The sequence below is a fragment of the Oryzias latipes genome, chromosome 3 (genome assembly GCF_053564925.1).
Source record: "Oryzias latipes strain Hd-rR chromosome 3, Olatipes_Hd-rR_3.1".
Lineage (NCBI taxonomy): Eukaryota > Metazoa > Chordata > Actinopteri > Beloniformes > Adrianichthyidae > Oryzias > Oryzias latipes.
The window spans coordinates 19689944-19710032 of record NC_136239.1 but is presented as its reverse complement, the minus strand read 5'-3'; the positions used below and the strand labels follow the sequence as shown (position 1 = coordinate 19710032).

At 39.4% G+C, this 20089-nt stretch overlaps 1 protein-coding gene across 4 annotated transcripts in view; it reads left to right on the top strand.

The window, feature by feature from the left end:
• Positions 1–246: 246 nt before the first annotated feature.
• pcdh17 (protocadherin 17) overlaps positions 247–20089 on the top strand; it is a 58037-nt gene continuing 38194 nt past the window's right edge. For 2 of the 4 annotated variants that reach the window (XM_020713010.3, XM_020713007.3), the window contains exons 1-2: positions 274–962; positions 1652–4237. In XM_020713010.3, the coding sequence (XP_020568669.1) occupies positions 1952–4237 (2286 nt within the window). In that variant the 5' untranslated portion in view covers positions 274–962; positions 1652–1951. Of the gene's footprint in view, positions 963–1651; positions 4448–20089 lie in introns of all 4 variants that reach the window. The other 2 variants (XM_004067076.5, XM_011490451.4) reach the window with 2 other exon arrangements.

The window sequence follows — 20089 nt, the reverse complement described above, 5'->3', positions numbered from 1 at the left end:
TTTCAAACCCCATGCGTCCGGCCCCCAGCGCGCTGGAGTCCGTTGGTGACCGTGTTCAGCGCACCGTTTCCTTTAATTGTCGCCTGAACAACAATGAAGACTGATATTTGAAAAAAGACAGCTCCTCCACCGGTAAACTCCCAGCCACCAATCATTTGTAGTCTGGACCCACAGCGGCATTTGAATCCCTCCTCCTCTTCCCCACCTCCTTCAAAATCATTGGCTGCTGCGAGGAGCAGCGACAATGTTTAACGCACCGTGCGGTGTCCGGACTTCAGTCAGTGAGAGGAGGCGCTCTCTGTGGTTCAGCTGCCACTACGTGTTGACAATAGCAAGCTTGTAGGTGAATAGATACAAACGGTAAACTGCATCAACAAATCAGTCCATTTTTGACAGCTACAGAAAGACATGTGCCAGAATGCGCCATTCTTTCTGACCACCTTGAGCTGCCCGCGTGCGGACTTTTGACGGGGACGCGCCACAAGGACAACATGCCACGGAGAGCAGGAACTCAGAGATGAGTCGGACTTGAAAGAAAACCTCTGATCGTCTTTTAAACACCTGCTTTGGATCTACATTTTCACTCGTGGGGATGTTTTTTCTTCTTCTCTCTTTTCTCTCCTGTCTTTTCTTCACAATAGTTTTCCTTCCTGAAGAACGGTGACTCACTGCAGGCAGAAGGAGAGACGCTGCATCCTAATCAGACAGCAGAGAGGATTTCAGCTCATTGACATTACAGTCATACTTTGGAGGACTTTTTATCCCCCTTCAATTTGCGCTGTTCTGTACTGTCGCGTGCATGCGCTTTTGAGGCTTGTGACTATTTTTGCGCACAGAAAAGGAGGATGCGGGTGGGAGAAGTGGTGTGAGGATGAAACTCTCCCTGAGCCCCACTGGAAATGACTGTTATATTTTTTTGCGGTCTCTTTTACTATCTTGAACTGATAGAGGAGTGTCTGAAGGTAAGATTGATTAATCTTTATCTTTTTTCACAATGTCCTACTGCAGGTGCAGGATGTCGTTCATTTGCCTTTTTATTTTACATGGATGCAACAGCTTCTTTCAATGATTGAATTTCTCAGACAGAGCATCAGTGCAGAGAATTACACGGCTGTGCTGAGATGCTGGCAGCTCATTTCGGATTTTTTTTTATAAGGCTCATTTTTAAATATCCGGATTATGCGGATTTGTTAATGCCTGTAAGAGGCTCATTTTATACTCACTCATTCAAATAGCCGCCACAATAGGTCATCCTTAGTTTCATTCCTGGGATTTTTACCACATTATTGAAGTTGCTGTTTTTCACCCTAGTTTCACCCAACACTCCTATCACCGGGAATGAGGGTTTTGTTCCGAGGTTTATGTAGTGCACTTCACATCAGACAATAAAAATCCTGTATTGGTATGGTGAATAAACTGACAGAAGAACCTGCATTTACCTGTGTCTCTGGACAGCAGTCTTTTCCAAGGTTAACTAATTGACAAGCTTCTCCTGTAATTCTGGAGATGAATTACACATGAGCTGTGCTTCATTTTTGGCTTGCCAGTGGATCTGATTTCCTAATGGCAGAGATTTTTGTCTTTTAAATATTATTAATTTATATATTAGAATTTCTAATGTAACATATTTATTTTCCTTTTTTCTTCTCAGGTGGTATGATTGAATACTTACAACGAGAATTCTGTTTGGAGACTGGGACACGATTATTGTTTAGTTGAGTCTGGGTGCTCAGCTGAATATAAATTAGGTGTTCAGCACCAGAGATTGCTTGCAGAGGAAGAGAGCAACGAAGCCAAGACAATCTTCAAAGATAAATGCCGAGGCCTCACACGATGAACGGGACTCTTTATTTCAACTGGAGAATTAGAAATACCAAATTTTAACAAAACAGCAACAGGTTAAAGGAAGTGCAAACCTTGCACACATATAAGTAGCTTTTACAGTGTGGAGATGCATCTTTCCATTTTCTTTTTTCTCCTTTTGTGGGCTCAAGCCCAGACACTGAAAAACTTGAATTACTCGGTCCCGGAGGAACAGGGACCAGGGACAGTGATTGGGAATATTGCCAAAGATGCCAGGCTTGGACTGGAACAGATTGGGCAGGGAGGACAGGGTAAGAAAGCCAACTTCAGGGTGCTGGAGAACTCTGCACCTCATCTCATTGATGTGGATCCCCAAAGTGGATTGTTGTACACTAAGCAGCGCATTGACAGGGAAACATTGTGTAAAAGAAACCCAAAGTGCCAGCTCTCCATGGAAGTGTTTGCCAATGATAAAGAGATATGTATGATAAAAATAGACATTCAGGACATCAACGACAACTCACCTGTTTTCCCCTCGGATCAGATTGATATTGACATTTCTGAAAATGCAGTGCCAGGAACACGGTTTCCCCTGACCAGCGCACATGACCCAGATGCTGGGGAAAATGGCCTAAAAACCTATCAAATTACGCGTGATGACTACAACCTCTTTTCCTTAGAGGTAAAATCCAGAGGGGATGGGACAAAATTTCCAGAATTAGTCATACAGAGACCACTGGACCGAGAAGAACGAAGTCATCACACCCTTATTTTGTCGGCTACTGACGGCGGGGAATATCCTCGATCTGGAACCATGCAGATAAATGTTAAAGTTATTGACTCCAATGACAACAGCCCTGTGTTTGATCCACCCTCATATGTTGTGGAAATTCCAGAAAATTCAACTCCTGGTAAAGTCTTGATTGATTTAAATGCCACTGATCCTGATGAGGGAAACAACGGTCAAATAGTCTACTCTTTTAGTGGTTATGCCCCCGAGAGAATCAGAGAACTCTTTTCCATTGATTCCAGAACAGGAGTCATAAAAATTCAGGGTGAAATTGACTACGAAGAGAGCCCGGTTATTGAGATTGACGTTCAGGCAAAGGATCTTGGTCCCAATCCAATCCCAGGCCATTGCAAAGTCACAGTTAAAGTGCTTGACAGGAATGATAATTGGCCGTCCATAGGCTTTGTGTCTGTGCGACAGGGAGCCATCAGTGAAGCTGCACCCCCAGGCACAGTTATTGCTCTGGTTCGTGTCACAGACAAGGACTCAGGCAGGAATGGCCAGCTTCAGTGTAGAGTACTGGGTAATGTCCCATTTAAACTTGAGGAGAACTATGATAACTTCTACACTGTGGTGACAGAGAGGCCCCTGGACAGGGAAATGCAGGATGAGTACAATGTCACAATAGTAGCTAAGGATAATGGCATTCCTCCACTAAATTCTACAAAATCTTTCACTGTCAAGATTCTGGATGAGAATGACAATGTGCCTCGCTTCACCAAATCAGTATACATTCTCCAAATCTCAGAAAACAACATTCCTGGAGAGTATTTAGGTTCTGTTCTGGCACATGACCCAGACCTTGGACAAAATGGGACAGTTTACTACAGTATTGTTAACTCCAATGTCAGCGGCGGGGATGTTAACACCTATGTTAACGTAAATGCAGCCAATGGAGCCATCTACGCTGTAAGATCTTTTAACTATGAGCAGATAAAATATTTTGATTTTAAAGTTCTCGCTAAAGATGCAGGATCTCCACACCTTGAGAGCAATGCTACTGTCCGCATCAGCGTTCAAGATGTCAATGACAACATTCCCGTTATAGTTTTGCCGCTCCTTCAAAACGACACTGCTGAAATCCATGTTCCACGAAATGTTGGTGTTGGCTACATTGTTACCACAGTGAGAGCAGTGGATAATGACTATGGTGAAAGTGGAAGGCTCACCTATGAAATTTCAGATGGCAATGAGGAGCACCTCTTTGAGATCGACCCAGTTACTGGGGAGGTGCGAACAGCCCATTCCTTCTGGGAGGACGTAAGCCCTGTTGTGGAGCTAATAATCCGAGTGTCGGACCACGGCAAGCCAACACTAACTGCTGCCGCTAGACTCATAATTAAGGCTTCCAATGGACGGCCTCCTGACGGACTGCCCCACATCAAAGACAATCAGAATTGGGACACTTCTCTGCCTCTTATTGTAACTCTAAGCATCATATCTCTCATGCTTCTGGCTGCCATGGTGACCATAGCAATCAAGTGCAAACGGGAAAACAAGGAAATACGTACTTATAACTGTCGCATTGCAGAATACTCACACCCTCAGCTGGGGAAAGGCAAGAAGAAGAAGATAAACAAGAACGACATCATGCTGGTGCAGAGCGAGGTGGAGGAGCGGGATGCCATGAATGTGATGAATGTGGTAAGCAGCCCTTCCTTGGCCACCTCTCCCATGTACTTTGACTACCAGACACGCCTGCCACTCAGCTCACCAAGGTCAGAGGTCATGTACCTCAAGCCCACTACCAATAACCTCAGCGTGCCCCAAGGCCACGTGGGATGCCACACCAGCTTCACAGGCCCAGTCACCAGCACTACAGACACACCTACTAACCGCATGTCCATCATACAGGTAAGAGAAATGGCACCTTTCTCCTTCACTGTTGTGCCACCATTACTACTCCACAACCCTCACAAAGCTCCCAGTTCCTCCACCCAACATGTGACCCTTGTTTTGTATGAAATCAAAAAGACAAGAACAGACAATAGCTCAGAAGCCCACGAGCACAGAGGGAACGAGAAGAAAGGGAGGGGTTGAGCATTAGAAGGATTAAGCAGTCATTCTGCTGCTCTTATAGAACAGACCCATTCACATAAACACTCATCAGTTGTATCTGTGGGTTGTAAATGCAGACTTCTGCAATCAACTTTGGAGCAGAACATTTTCATTTGAAACTGAAATTAAGTTGTTTAATCTGTAAAGAGAACAAAAAAGTCTAGGTTCTGGCTGAAATTTTCAGTTCGTTTTAGTTAATGTACCAATCCCAGTCTGAATAATCAACTATTTCACAGAGCCACCATTTTTATTTTCACGATAAAATGTCAGTTAAATGTGTTTTTACATATTTTTTTTTTTTACTAAAACAGCCATATCTTAAATTCACTTGGTAAATCAAATTTTTTTTCCAAACAGAAGGAACAGGCATGTTTTGTGTTGTCATGAATTCCTATAACACTTCTGAGTTTTATTCCAGCAGATTTAATACCTTGAGATTAGGAGATTGTACTTATTTTCACAGCTTCTTTATACGTCTTTGTGCGGGTTACTTTGGTATATAAGCCTCTAATGTGATAACTTCTCTCTGTCTTTGGCCTTAAGCTCATTAAAAGTCTGTCGTGGCAGATGAGGATTATACTCCACTTAGGACAGTACTATGTGACACTGGAGATAATGGACAGTCCCAGCAAAGTGAACGGGTATTCCTATTATTTTGTGTTTAGTTAAAGCACATGGCCACAGTACGGTTATCCTGTTTAAATGGACAATTTTTCCCTTCCTCTAGTACCACATGTTTTGTTAAAACAAAACAGTTAGGTTCTTACTGCAATTTGGGTTGCACAATGTATGTTCCAGATTATATTTGACAAAAATACTATAAACCTGTTTCATATGCTCTAGCTGTAGCCAAGGGCTTTTCAACACAATCAAGGAGAAACACTTTATAATTCCATCCCAATGGATTTCATCTAGTTGTGTTTAGATTGAGCGGCCTTGTGTCTTTTATATCCCTCTATTTTCACTAGACATGGATGTGATGATGACTGTGATCAGATGTGACATTTTCTCACCAGGGAGGAAGGCCAGTGTCTGTTGTTTTCACTACCGGTTCCTCTTCTGCTTCTATTATGAACCAGCTGCATAGGGCAGGGGTCAGTTCAAAGAGCGTTAAGGCTTTCTAATCAGAGGGACACAATAATAACACAATAAGTGTTGTTCCATTCAACAAATCTGGTGATGATGAATTGGGCTGAGACAGCCTGCCACACACCCATTTGTTCGTAGACATCTTTCTGTCTATCTCGTCAAACACTAGCAGCATCAACACATTTCATAGTAGGTTGTTTACAGCAGGTCTCCTTAACATATCAAGCTTGGGTCCTCTGTTGTATTATTCAACAGAAACCTGTGTTTAGGGAGATGGCCAGAGGCATCAAATTTCTTCAGATGCTGTACAGAAACGTATCACTTTCCTTCCTCTTGCTTTCCTCTGTTCAACTCTATCCGTGCATGCGAACAGTAAGTAACCTGAGCCAGGAGGGTGTCTATGGGAAAAATGTCAGGAAACAAAGACATAATTCCCTTTCCATCGATCCCAAATTCCTCAGCCCATCTGTCAGTACAGTTGCCATATTGAAAAACACATAAAAAAATTGTAAAAAAAAGTGGGAGGGAACATTATCCGCTCCCTCAGTCACACAAAGACACCTCAGTCCGTGATGTGCTTTGTGGGAAAACTGTGTAGAACTTGTATCCTGTTCAGTGTAACTAGACTTTTTCAGTGATGTTCTGTAGAGTTGCACAGGTGGACACATTGTGTCTAGATGGAGAGGGGAAATTGTGTGAAAAATACACAAGAGCTCTTCTAGCATTATTGATATCAAGGCTGGTTCTTTTGATCCAGCAGAGAGCGTCAATTTCATTTTAGGAAAATTTTTCTGAGATTAGATGAACTGTCATGTCTAATTTTGGTAAAGGTGCTGAAAAGAATACTTTAATCCTGAGTCAATAGTAAAACCAATATATAACAAAGTTAAAGTCAAGTGTTCAAGACAAAGGGAGATGTAGTATGTTTCAGAGAGTTAGCCTCAGCGTACGTGTACTTTTTTTTTGACCTTTGTAAGAATTTGCATTTTCTACGACCATTCTGAACAATATGAGCCTTAATCTGAGACATTTATTTACAGTTCTTTGTCTTTAAATTTATTTCTGAAAGGGAAAAAAGTCCAGTTAACCTTAATTAAACCAGATTCTCCAGGATTTTTTAGATGCAAGAAACTCAGTCTAGAGCTAGAGCACAATGACAAAAGTCAGTCTAAAAAGGGTGTATAAGCTGCCTTTAGGTGGCAGCATACTGCCTTGTGTAGGGTGGCATTGAGATAAGAGTGGCAAGGACAAACGGGGCTCCAGTCTCTGCTGACTTGATATCATTACTTGTCACTTTGTAAGAAGGCCCCTCCTGCTCTACTGAAAATGCCTGACATGGAGAGATGAAATATGGCGTGTCATTTTTAGATCTGCCTCTCATAGCACTTCAGTTCAGCACTTTTGAATGACAATGACTGCATTTACATCTGCACAGAGTCTAGGATTTTTACAGATCTCCTATACAAATTTGAGACAATCTCATTACAACTCACATTGTAGCATGGTTTTGGGACTCATGGCCTTAATCCTGTAAAAATTGAAGAAAGAAAAAAAGTGTAATAAATGTGACAGTGGTTATTACGGCTTAAAGTTTCTTTCTTCTGAAGGAGATGTCAAATCTGCATGTAAGCTGATGCAGATGTTGAAAATAGATGTTTCGAGGAATGGCTTTACTTTGCACAATTTGAAGAGATTGTGCTCATTTGGGTGTGTGGGTGTAACTTCATTGTGTATTTCAGCCTCCTGATTTAAGCATTCAGCCGGCAGCCTCTATGAAAGAGCTCCACTCTTTTATGAGTCTGACAATCTCGCATTTGTCCAAACCTCAAGACACCCATAATGCAAGAAACACCAACACAAAGACGGTGGGATGTTTTTTAAGGATTCCCCCGAAAAAGGTTCCATCAAAGCCTCAGCTGTGTATTGTGTTGCAGATGCTTCTGTGGCCAATGAGCCCATGAATATTAAATCACTCTTTATTTGATTTACCTTCATCTTCAGAAAACTGTTTTCTTTTTTCTTTCTCTTCCTTTCATACATTACTAAACCTCCATACTGAAACGTACTTGCATTTTGGATTTCACAGTTCTGAATCCGCCATGAATGTTCAAAGAGTTATTGATAGGAAGGAGAGACAGTTTAAGAAACCTACTGTAAGTTGTTTACATTTGCCCCCCAGCAGAGACTCGTGAGTCACTTGGCCAGATTTGTTTTATTTGAGTGTGCCTGTACATGAAGAAATATTATCTTACCTAAGGGTGCATTTTCATATCTCCTCAAATAAATCTGCCCTTACTGTACATAAAACATCACACGGAAATTCTAAATTATTAATAGACACTTTTATTTGTCTTTGTAGCCCCCGAACCTGATAGAATAGAAGCAACCAAGAGGAAGTGTAGTCAGCCTCCGCAGTGTTTTTCTGAGAAATCAACTTTAAATGTTTTTTTTTTTGCTGCTGTTGTTTCTTTAACAGCAATAAAGAAGTTTAGATTAAATCTTTTGTGTATTAGCTACCATCTCCGGTGTTTTATCTGTGGTTTTGGCAAATGTGTATGTCTCTATAAGTAGCAAAATACTTTGTGTTCAAAGCCAAGAACAAGTCATATTTGCATTTCTTTCATTAATTCATGATGATGTTTATTAGACGGGGATAAAAAACTATGTCACAATAATTATTGGAGGTCCCCGCCTCTTTTTATGAAAATATGTGCACAAAGGTGCAAAACCCTACTCTGAAAGCAGTAAAAGAGAAGCTGAATAAATTCAGGCAATTTTTTTTTCCTATTTTTTTATTTTTTTATAGATGGAATTGGAGAGGGCTTATGTAGTAAACTCTTCAGTAGGTTGTTTACCTCTCCATGACAGTTCCATTTTAGCTTATATCAAAAGAATACCAGAAATTATTGTGACTGAAGTGCAACCCTTGTTAAAGTCCCACTCCAATCATTTTTTTCATCTATTGTCAAAACGTTCCCAGTGGTCTTTTAATTATGATTAGGTAACTTTTAGCAAAAAAAAAAGAAAAACTGTCGTTTTCTAGGCCATAGTTTCTGCAGAGTAGCAGTAGTTCTTTTGAAATTCTAAAAAGCAAACCCCCCCCCCTTTCCCTTCACTCATAACCGAGCTATCTCTTTACATGCTCTCCCACTAGCTTACAGCCCCTCAGACGTCCAACATAACATTACTAGTATAACAAAAAAGGTGAGCAATATTGAAACAGCTCAGTACAGTTTTCAGCCAGATGCCAGCTTGGAAAAGTAAAACAAAGACGTACATGGATCTAGTCGTCTATAAGTGGATGTATCTGAATGGAGCTGAGCCGCCAGCTTCTGGCTTGCCCAGCATATTGTCTTTGCCACAAATAAGCTCTTTTTCCATCTTCATTTTTTTGCCTTCTCCTGATTCACAACGATTCTTAAAATAAATACACAGAGATGCAATTTTGAGCTAAATTTTCTTTATATATATTGAAATATAGCCTCCATTATGAGAAAAAGGCCACACAAACATGTTAAAAACACCTAAAACGTTGATCTTTAACTGATATTTTTCTTCTTTTTTTATGTTTTGCTTGGCAAAAATTTATGGACAGTATCCCTACTCAGTAAGTTTTGATAGGCTTGTTTATTCATAAAATATATTTTCATGAATTTTAGCCAACACTGCTGAAGAATAAAATTAAATCTTTAAAATTCAAAGTGTGCACCGTAGCTGAAAATGTCCCCCTTGTTTTTCCATACGCCCCCTCTAAGAATCAGCCTGTTGACAAGGCCTAAATTTGCCTTCCTGGTCATTGGGTTTGTATCCTTTCAACATCAGCGTAGAACATTTAATATTTCCTCACCCCTCACCTGAGTTGCATAATATTCATTTATTTAACTGACCTTCCAACCAACCAGTGCAGAACACAGGAATTTTATTTTTTTGTGATTACAAAGGAAGGAAATGAGAACAGGAAATGACCTTCCTGATAGGCAGATTGGCCAGACACATTAAAGCAATTTTCTTGGTTCAGTAGGAAGCAGCCGATGGGAGATGACATGGGCATGATTGTAAGACTGTGTCATTGTGTGTTTTATGGTACAGGAAGAAGTGAATGATCGTGACTCTTTTGTCTAATTTGGTGATGCCGGAGCCTCAAAATGTCATGTCATTCTGTTGAACAGCAAGAGTCTTTGTTTTTTTTTTTTTTTTTCCAGTCGGCAGACAAGTCTCATGTGTCTCACTAATTACTTTTCTTTTCTGGCAATTGAGATCATGCCTGCTAATACTTTAGGTAACAACCTTTTTCTTTCTTTTTTATTTGTGGCTGTTGTCTTATGTGAGACTTTACCCTGTTTTCCTGACCTTGTTGCTACTTGCCAGCATTTCTATTACTCTGCAGGTGCACACACCTACACAAGATGGAACAACGCATTTTGTGGCTGTCAAGCACTGTAAAACAATGCATTTCCTTCTTAATGTAAACCTCCTTCAATATGAAATGTTGAAATTGTAAAATATATATATATATATCTGCTTGCTCACAGTTACTTTGTGTTCAAACAAGTCAGACGTAAGACAGCAACTTGGCTTTGAAACAGGCAGTAAAAACAAGACAACAAAGAATAACCTTCACAGCTGAGGAACCTATGATTCAGCTGCCATGGATCTATGTGTGAGCGTACACGTGCGCACACAAGCATGCACCTGTGTTACTCCCAGCTGCACTCTGAAGCACAGGTCTTGCTGGTTTCCTCAGATTGAAATGGGCTCCCCTGTTGGGGCCGCCAGCCCCCTGAAGGCTTAAGATCCCACCTGGGGTCTTTAGACTTAAAATTTTAGGCAGCAGGGCGTCTTTGATGCAGCATGAGATGGGTCCAGATAGGACTGACCACACAGTAATGTGTGGGAAAACGCATAGGTAACATAGGGTTGTGTACTGTAGGTGTGCACGGCACGGTGATGTATTCTTTGAAGTGCCAGCAGCTGGGTCTCCTTGCTGTAAATCAAACACGCTCAAAGTCAAACAAAGTGGAGCTGGCTGTGCTGTGTCTTGGAACTGGTCCAGCCAGGAAGAGCTTCTATTCATGCCACATTTTCTTTCTCTGTGCCCCCTAGACATGTGCTTTAGAATCAACACACAGCTCAAAGCATGAGATGTGCGAATCTGTTCTCACCTTCCATCTCATTAGTGTAAGAGAGATGATTTATCCGCCTTTGCTTGAATCTCTCTTGCTCTCCTTGTCCTTGCTTTTTACAGTTCAACACTTCTTCGGCTTCATCAGTAATGTGATTAATTGTTTGGAGGAATAGATCTTGCGTATTATCTCATTTGCGGTAATTCTACCTTACTGCATGTCAAAACAAACGGTTATGACTTTTTCTCTGCTGCGCCACCACTAGTGTGATACTGTCAGATTCCAGTCAGCCAGCAAATTATGATTTGCTTTGCAATTTGATGATCATTTTCCTAAAAGAGTGAAATGGAAATGGGAGCAGTGGATCTCTGTTTTATTTTATTTTATTTTATTTTGTGTGTGTAATGTGTCTTCAAAGAGAACTATCTCCTCTTTTAGTCCTAATATTTGCAACCCAGTTTGTAACCTAACGCCTGTTTCCAAGCCCTGCGTTGTCTGAGGGGAGTTGACAGCCACTGTGTTTTGCTACCACTGTTACGTGTTTTGTGGCAACAGAGGCCAGACTTACCACTCTCAGATGTTATTGCCTAAACAAAAAGGCTCTCTAAGAGGTAGTCGCACAAGATTTGTGGTCAAACGTTGGTGGTGTCTGTTCTTAGGCGTTGCAGTTGGATAGCTGAGGGCAAGAAGTTTGTAAAAAGTTGCATATTTGAACAGTCTTATCTTTTTATTTATTTATTATTTTTTTTTCTGTTGTACAGAGGTACAGAGGTAATTGGTCCCTCACTGCGTTTATGTTTTGGAAAGAAACCTTTCTTTGCTCTTAAGCATTTGGATCAATTCGTGGTTCACTCGCTGTCTTATTGATTTTTTGCTCTGTTTGGTACTGAAATTCTGGTTTTCATTATCTATTGCTTTAAGCATTGTTAAGTGAAAATAAAAAAATAAAAGAGCTCGTCCTTTTTGGTTCAACTAATATTTTTTGGAGTTCTTTTATATTCTCTACTCTTGTCATTTTGGATAAGCATCGCAATTGCTCACGTTACAGACGATTCAAGCCAAATTCATAATGATGAGATTATCTTGTCAACATTACATGGTGTATATGTCTGCTGTATTGATCTGCACGTAGCTCTAATAAATTAAGTGACAGGATGAAAGTGTTGGCTCAGTGATAACACTGAACAGATCTTGCTCTTTATAAACTCTCAACACTGCAGATGATGAATGGAACTTTTTTCAGTTTTCCTCCTGGTTGCTAGTCCTCTCCTCATCTCTCTCTATCCTCTCCTCTCTGATGTGATCAGCATGTCACGCTGACATGCCGCGTCTAGGCGGAGAGTCATGGGTGCTGCTGTGTGAGAAACCCATCAAATAACAGCCTGCGACTCACGACAACTGGGAAAGAAACAGATTGCCAGGGCTAGACTCAGTTGTGTGTGCGCAAAGTAACGAAGTTCGAACGGACGTTTATCTTTGCATTTGAGGAGAAGGTCAGCGGGGTTTAGAGCCTTAGATTACACGTGATTGCTTCTTCTGTAGGCTAGCTGATTAATGCTAAGGCTGAACTGACAGACTCCTAATGCACAGTAGACACACTTGAAAGAGGCCGAGAGAAACTGACTTCCCACCCTTTGACAAAAGAGCATTATCCTAAAGCCTTTTCAGTGAGCCTTTACCCAGGTGTATTGACAGCTTCCTCCCTTTCTGCTCTTCCTTCATTCTCTAACTCAGCCTTTGCTAAGATACCTCAGCTCTATTGACCTGATATATATACTGTAGATAAGTGACCTTGATATGAAACATACTCAATCTGTTTGTGCCTGTGCCTGGGTGTACGTGCGCTACTGCAGGCTTTTGAATTCAATGCTTGGCATGAGTTTGTATTTGTGTATTTTATACATATGGCCTTAATTGTGGGTTTTTGGGAAAACATGTTCAACCTTTGCGACTCTGAACACTTCCGCCCTGTTCTATTTAAATAAAAGAATTAGATTTTTTTGAAAGTTGGAGCTCCAGCCTTATTAACCTATGGACAAGTCCTTAATTTGTGAATCATTTGTTTAAACACTATGTAAAAATAAATAAATAAATAGATAGAAAAATGACAGGAGTAGAGAAAAGAAAACCATAGATTTAAAATAAATCAAGCCTTTGAACAAACACTGCCTCACAAAATACTTGTTTAGAAATGAATCCAAACACCAAAAAACCCAAATTCATTAGTTTAATGAAGGCATCTGTATTCATTTGTTTTCTTTATCCCGTTGTTCTGCTATGTATTCATTATAAACACATCTAGTAATCCAATCCCTCTAAAAAGAAAACAATATGAAATGTTCTTTTTTTATATAATTTTGGTTAACTGCTGTTTTACTTGAAAGCAAATTAGCACAGAAGTCAGTTTTGTTTCTTGCTTAGAACAAAAAGGCAGGTTAATAATTTAGACCCCACTCCTGGTATTTGCGCAAGTAGGATTGTGTCTTCCTGTGAGATTTGACTTCTGATTCTTCAGTATTTGAAGGTAAATAGTTTTTTGAGGTAACTATGTTTACTCAAATTCTTGAATCTTTATTTGTATAGAACAATTAACCAGACAAAATGTTTCCAAATTTCTGTACACTGAAAAAAAAGTGTATGTATGTATATATATATATATAGTAACAAGAAAGTAGAGGCTTGTGTATACACAGGTTTCAGGTTTCCAAATTAATTCTCGTGACGTAACTCACTTTAATGAGAATTCCCTTTAGTTTAGGGCTTGATTTATTTACAAAAGACCTACCTAACCTTAATCACCACAGGGATTATCATAACCTGCACTGTAACTTAACCTTAAAAGTTGCCCTGCTGTGTATTTTCAAAGCACTATCTTTCCCTAAATTGTAATGAATGTACTTTTGTCTTTTTGGTTTCCATATAAAGGTGGGTCCCCACAATGACACTGAGTAAACAGGTTTTGGTCCCCTACAAATGAATAATACAAGTACACGCAGACGTGCATGTAGGCACACGCACACACAGATCCCCTCACACATGTAGACATCAATTCCCTGGTCTGCCAGAAGAGGATTATAGCAGACTTCTCACTCAGCTCCAAAACCCCAGGGTCAGTCATATGAATTCACTCAATTTGAATGTAGTTTGCAGCTTGTTAGGATATGAATTGTGCCAGTGCCACCCAGATGAAACCGGAATTAATTCTTTTGCTTGAACAAACGACACATATGGCATTTTTTGCTAAGACAGTCTACTCGCCTGAAGACAAACAGCAGCTTGTAAGGTAGCACAAAAGTGCAATGTTTTCCCTTCAAACTCCTTTCTTACATCAGAATTAGGATTACTTTGTTTAAGGTTTAACAAACGAGAATTAATTTTGCATAATGAAAAACAAAAAAAACTCGGTTCATGAAAGAGATTACAGTATATTTCTTAAAAACAAAATTCTAAAACTGAAAACAAAAATTTTACTAAATGCATGTATGAAGTAGAGCAGGACGGCTTTAAAGAATGCATTCTAGTTATAAATATCTCACAAATATCTACAGTTGGTAAGTTTAATAATAATTACGTCTAAATTAGTACTGTTATCAGCTCTTCAAAAGGGTTATATTTCATTTTTATATAGATAATTGGATATTTACATGCATCAGTGAGCAAGACATAGGTCAAATTGTTTTTATTGCAAAATACTATACTGCATTTAGCCCAAATAAACTGGTTTCAGTTGTTTAAATCATATTTATCTAGGTCTAAGCTTTATTAATAAATAATCTCAAAGAGGATTTCTAGTGGTTACTACAGTGTCTTGTTATGGTTAAGCGTGAACCTAGTTTTCATTAGTGGACCTGTTGTTCTCCAGGGATTGATCCTTCCACCTCTGATGGTGATCTGCTGTGTTTGTGTGAAACAGCACAGGCTGGAGCTCAAAAAGTAGATGAATGAAATCTGTAGGATTCCTATTTTAGGCAGATCATTTACCAAATTAACCTTGCCCCACTTGTTCTGTGCTCCTATCCTTTAATGTAAGTGCACACAGGGAAGAGTTGTGCTCTGTTGAAGGTGATACATGATGTCCAACTGAGTGAGATTACACTACCTTTACATGGAAGTGACCGGGGCACTTATTCATGCGTGACGCCAGCACTTTCAACTGCCATCATATTAATAGTCTTATAGGACTTGTGGATCAAAGCGATCCTCCTTGACAAATACTTTAATTTGGTGGGGTGGGTCACCGAATTCCTTATTTTTACTTATTTAAATTGTATGCAACTGTTGTGTGTGATATTTTCATATTTGGTTATTAAGCACATGCTTTTGTCCCACCCAACCTACAGGTATGATGCAGTTTTTCAGAAAGCCTCAATACACATTGCGTTAAATCAAATGCATCTATTTTAATGATGGTACAGGTTAAATATGTAGATGATGAGAATAATTTATTACATGCAAAATAGTTACATGCAGCTCTAAATACACATTAAGTCTATGCTTGTTAGCCATTTTACTTGTAATGTGTCATTCATACTAAAACTATCCTGGCTGTGAGACCCTTTTGCGCCTATATTAGTGCAAGTGTTTAGTATATGAACTGAGGTGGTTAAGGAAGTGATAGAAAAACAAGTTCAGGTGAATTCAATCTCTCTGGTGTGTGTGTTTTAGTGTAACCTACGTGAGCTGCTTCTCAAGATGATAATGGCCTGCTCAGGAAAGCATTCAGGCTTTCTCTCATAGTCAGGGTCTGTGCACCTACTGGAGTGTCCTTTCCATGTCCTGTGAAAGTATCAGTAATAAAAATGATTACCGAACAAATAAACTGAAGAAATTACTTTTCCAAAGAAAAATATTAAGTATTTATGGTTAAATGCCTACTTTATGTGGGAAAGGATTAAAACAAACTAGCCACTCTGAGGTAGTAGTGTTTTTGGTGTTTTTAACATGTTATTGTAGCGTTTTTCTCATGATGGAGGACATATTCAAAGATTAAAATTGCATTTATGTGTTTTTTTTATTAAAATTGTTGTGAATCAGGAGCGGACGATATAATGTCCTTGGAAAAAGCTGGTAGGTGTGATGTTGAAGGTACTATGGAAAGCCACAAGCTCCCTGTTCTGCTCCATTCTGATGCATCCACTTGAAGACAAATAGATTCATGCATCAGCTTTGTTTTCCTCATCTAAGATGGCATGTGCCTCAAAACTGTATAACTGGATAGCTCCAATACTGCTCGCCAAATGTGTTACTAGGTTTGGGTGTGTGGGGCTGTAAGCTAGCGGGAGAGTGTGTAAACAGATGGATGATGGGACATAGGTCTCCCCTACAACTTAGAGGCAAATTTCTAATGAACTACTGGCGCTCTGCAGAAACTATATCCTAGAAAACAACATGTCTTTGATTTGGGTTAAAAACAGCATCATCATAATCAAAAGACCACTGGGAACGCTTTTACAATACTTCAAAAGATGGTTGGAGTAGGACTTGAAAATAAGCAAATCTGTTATTTATGTTTAATCTACATTTAAGTTCTGCTATGATGGAAGCTATTAGGGGATTTTGATGTTTTTATAGCGGTATTGAAAGGCAGCTCTAATGACAGTTTATAGTCAACCAAAATATTAGCTGATCAATGAGAGCTGCGGTGTTTCAATCATGGCTATCGAATTTTTTCTGGGGAAGAATTAGAAAACGTGAGAGGTCATTGTGTTTATGGAACTCCACATGAAAGCCTTCCAAGAGCTATTTAGCGCTATATAATAAATGAGAGAGACATGTTTTATCAATAAGTGGACGCTTGCATACACACAAAAGGCGAAACTCATAAAAATAATCCAATGGTCTGTTTGAATAAAGTAAAGTCATTACTTACATGATGAGGCCAGTACATTGCATTACCAGTGCCACTGGTGTCACAGCAAACCAGCAGTTTGTTTTATCAGAAGATATTCTAAAATAAATTTGCAACTAAGTATCTTAACTAATTCATATCAAATTTGTTGTATAAAACAAAGCTTTGAAACAGAAAAGGAGATCAGAGGCACACACGCACAGAACACACCAGATCTTCCTGACTATAAAAAAAGAAAAGTTCTGAAGTTCAGTTTGAGCATTGCACACTGGCTGTAGATTTTGAACAAAGAAACTGTACATTTTTACTCTTGTAGTGTTTATGCCAGACTTTTTTTTTCAAACTGGTTTATTTTATGAAATCTATTAAATATTTGGAAAAATTTAAAAGCTGTGTTTTAAACGTGAAATGAGTCAGATCTCTCTTTTTAATTTGTTTAGAATACATATTGCAGTGAAATTACAATGACACCATATTTGTATTTGTGTTCCATGATTTAAATTAACCTCACGAGTAGAAATAAGCCAGGGTAAAAGTAAAAGAATAACTTTATCTTCTCAAATTTAGCCAGAAGAGCCAAAATCATTCACAAACCAAATACCTTCAAAGTGCATAAGAAACAAGAAAAACAAATGTGTTATATTCCATTATTGTTTCATCTCTTTTGTGAATTACTGATAGTTACAATACTTTAGAAAACAGCCAGTCTGGAATGTTTGGGTACTTAGTAAATGTAAAAAAGTATTGGACAGCTTCTGTTATGTAAAAGATGACATGTTTTAATGAAGCAGTTTTGTTTCTTCCTCATAGCTGTTAAGCCTCATGACAAGGAAACAATCGTAAACCCTTCAGGTGATATGATTAGATTTAAGTTCTTTTTACCTACTTCCAGAAAGAAAAGAAAAACAGCCACCTCCTGTTTTACAGTTCAACATTGCAAATTCCAAAATGCAGGTCAACATCCTAAAATCAGTTCTTCCCACTTTTATTCCGCTTGTGATCTTGCATTTGGAACTGAAATGTTTTGTTTTCCTGTGTCTGTGGAGCCAACAGAGCACAAAAAGATAGCATGAGAAGTCTGAAATAGGTGCATTAAAGCAGGCCAATCATAAAGCACAACCAATATTATCTACTGTCCAACCTTGGACAAACAGTAAATGACAAACCTGAGATTCTAGGGTTTTGTCTCATGATGCTGTTTTTGAAATAGGCAGTGGATGTAAACAATATCATTTTTTTTGTATAAAAGTCACCCAAGAACAAGTCAGCAATGCAATAATGTGAATATTGTGACAACTCTGAGACACATCAAAATCCAACTCTTTCCTTGTACTGATAAGGTATCTTAGAGATAACATCCCATTTTAGTTTAAGACTTCAACTCTTTGTTCTCTGGCATCAGAAGATCAGCCTAACTGTCAAAGCATTCCTTTGGAGCAGATACGCAGAAGAACAGAGGAGACATTCCACTGTTAGCCTTAAGTTCATTCAAGTACATTCACTGAACAGTCTCTTATCTCTAGGAAGACGCTTCAATGCTAATTAGATCTGATCACTTACAATTGCTCCTTGGCCACCAGATAATCAATGCAGTGTAATTATTGTCTTGTTTGCCCGCCCATTTTTTTTCTACTCTTTTTGCCATCCTCACCAGTTGCTGTTCTGCAAATTCCCCCTTCCCACACATTCATTTTTGCTTCCTTTTTATCACAATTCTTTTTTATGTCTGCTTAATTGAATCATTGTCTAATAATCATATATTTTTAAGATAAAAACACATGTTTATAATTGACAAATAACACCTGTAGATATAATGAGCTTAATGACAAAAACAGGTTAGAGATTCCTCACACCATCTGATCGGGAGACACAGATGTTCTTACAAACACACCCAGACACACACAATAAGAGTTATGTGCATCTTCTGCAAGACAGCAAAGGACAAACACATGTATCATACCAGGCGGGATAGGTAGAGGGAGGGGTCCTCACTCGTGTTCGCTGAATAAAAGAGAGCTGTCCAATGATGTGTGAACGAGAAGCTGCAATTTTTCCTCATTCACCATTCCTACGTAAGGTACCAAACCATGTGCACACAACGACACCTAAACACAGGTGTAGCTTTACAGAAATGAACAGTGTTCCAAAATGCACCAGCATGCGCCGACGGCAGGACAGCACTCCCGCATTTTCTCCCTATTTTTCTCAATCGGCCCGCTGTCTGAGCGGTCAGTCTTTGGCCTCATTGGGAATACAGAAGAGAGTGCAGCTTTTTACACTTACTCAGCCTCCCTGTACTCAGTATTCCTGTGACCTTTGTGGCCTTGCTTCATGAACTAGATATAACCCATCAGTCACTGCTACTTTGCAGCATGCTTCCATCCAAGCTAGACAAAAGAAATTGCTCTGACAGCCAAACATGGCGGAACAAGACGGTATCTCTGTGCATTTTAAGCATGTCTCTCAAACTGCATCGTACAGGTTGCAATGCGGAGATCACCACTAACCTCCAATTAACTATACCCTTTTAGACAAATCTAACCATCATTCAAAGGCACTTTAATGGGTAATGCACAGATCTCCCTTTTTTACCACCAGTTGGGCTCAAAGTTGAGTTGAAGTTAGATAAACTACAGTCAAACCTTGTTCACTAACATTCAGATTAAAGATCAGATGTTGGGGCTTTACATTAGTGTTGTTGTTAGTACTTTTACCTCACAGCAAGAAGTTCTTGTTTCAAATCCGAGCTGGCTCCTTTTTGTGTGGAGTGTCCAATTAATACAATTGGTCAATCTTAATTGTCCCTCAGTTTAATTGTATGGCCATACAATTGACTGGCAACCTGTCCAGGGTATACCCTGCCTCCATCCACAGTGGCTGGGATAGGCTCCAGCAACCCCATGACCCCAAAATGGATTAAGAAGGTTTAGGAGAAGGAAAGATTGGATCAGAGGTTGTTTGGTCAATAAGTAAATTAGTTGTTTAGCTCAGCTCTGATCTTTCCAGTTCTCTCATACTTTGCCCATTTCTTAAATTTAGAGTTTTGAAAGCTTTTAGGATGAAACACAATATTTAAAGCATTTAATTGATTAAACACTCTGTGTGGTTCAGATTATCAACCTCTCCTAAGTTATCTTGTATTGGTTGTGAGCACTGACTGGCTCAGTACAAAGCAGCTCATACTGCCCGTTATCGACCCATTCATTTGAAAGCGCTCCATTGTACTGAAAGGGCTGTGCAGTTTAGACAGACAGGAAGAGATGAAGGCTTGAGATCAGCCTGGACTCTTAACTGGCAGGAAAGAGGTTTGTATGAAGTGGAGTAATGTGTTTTTTATTGGCTTGTAGGGCTTGGAAGGCAGGTTTCTTAAGCTGTGAT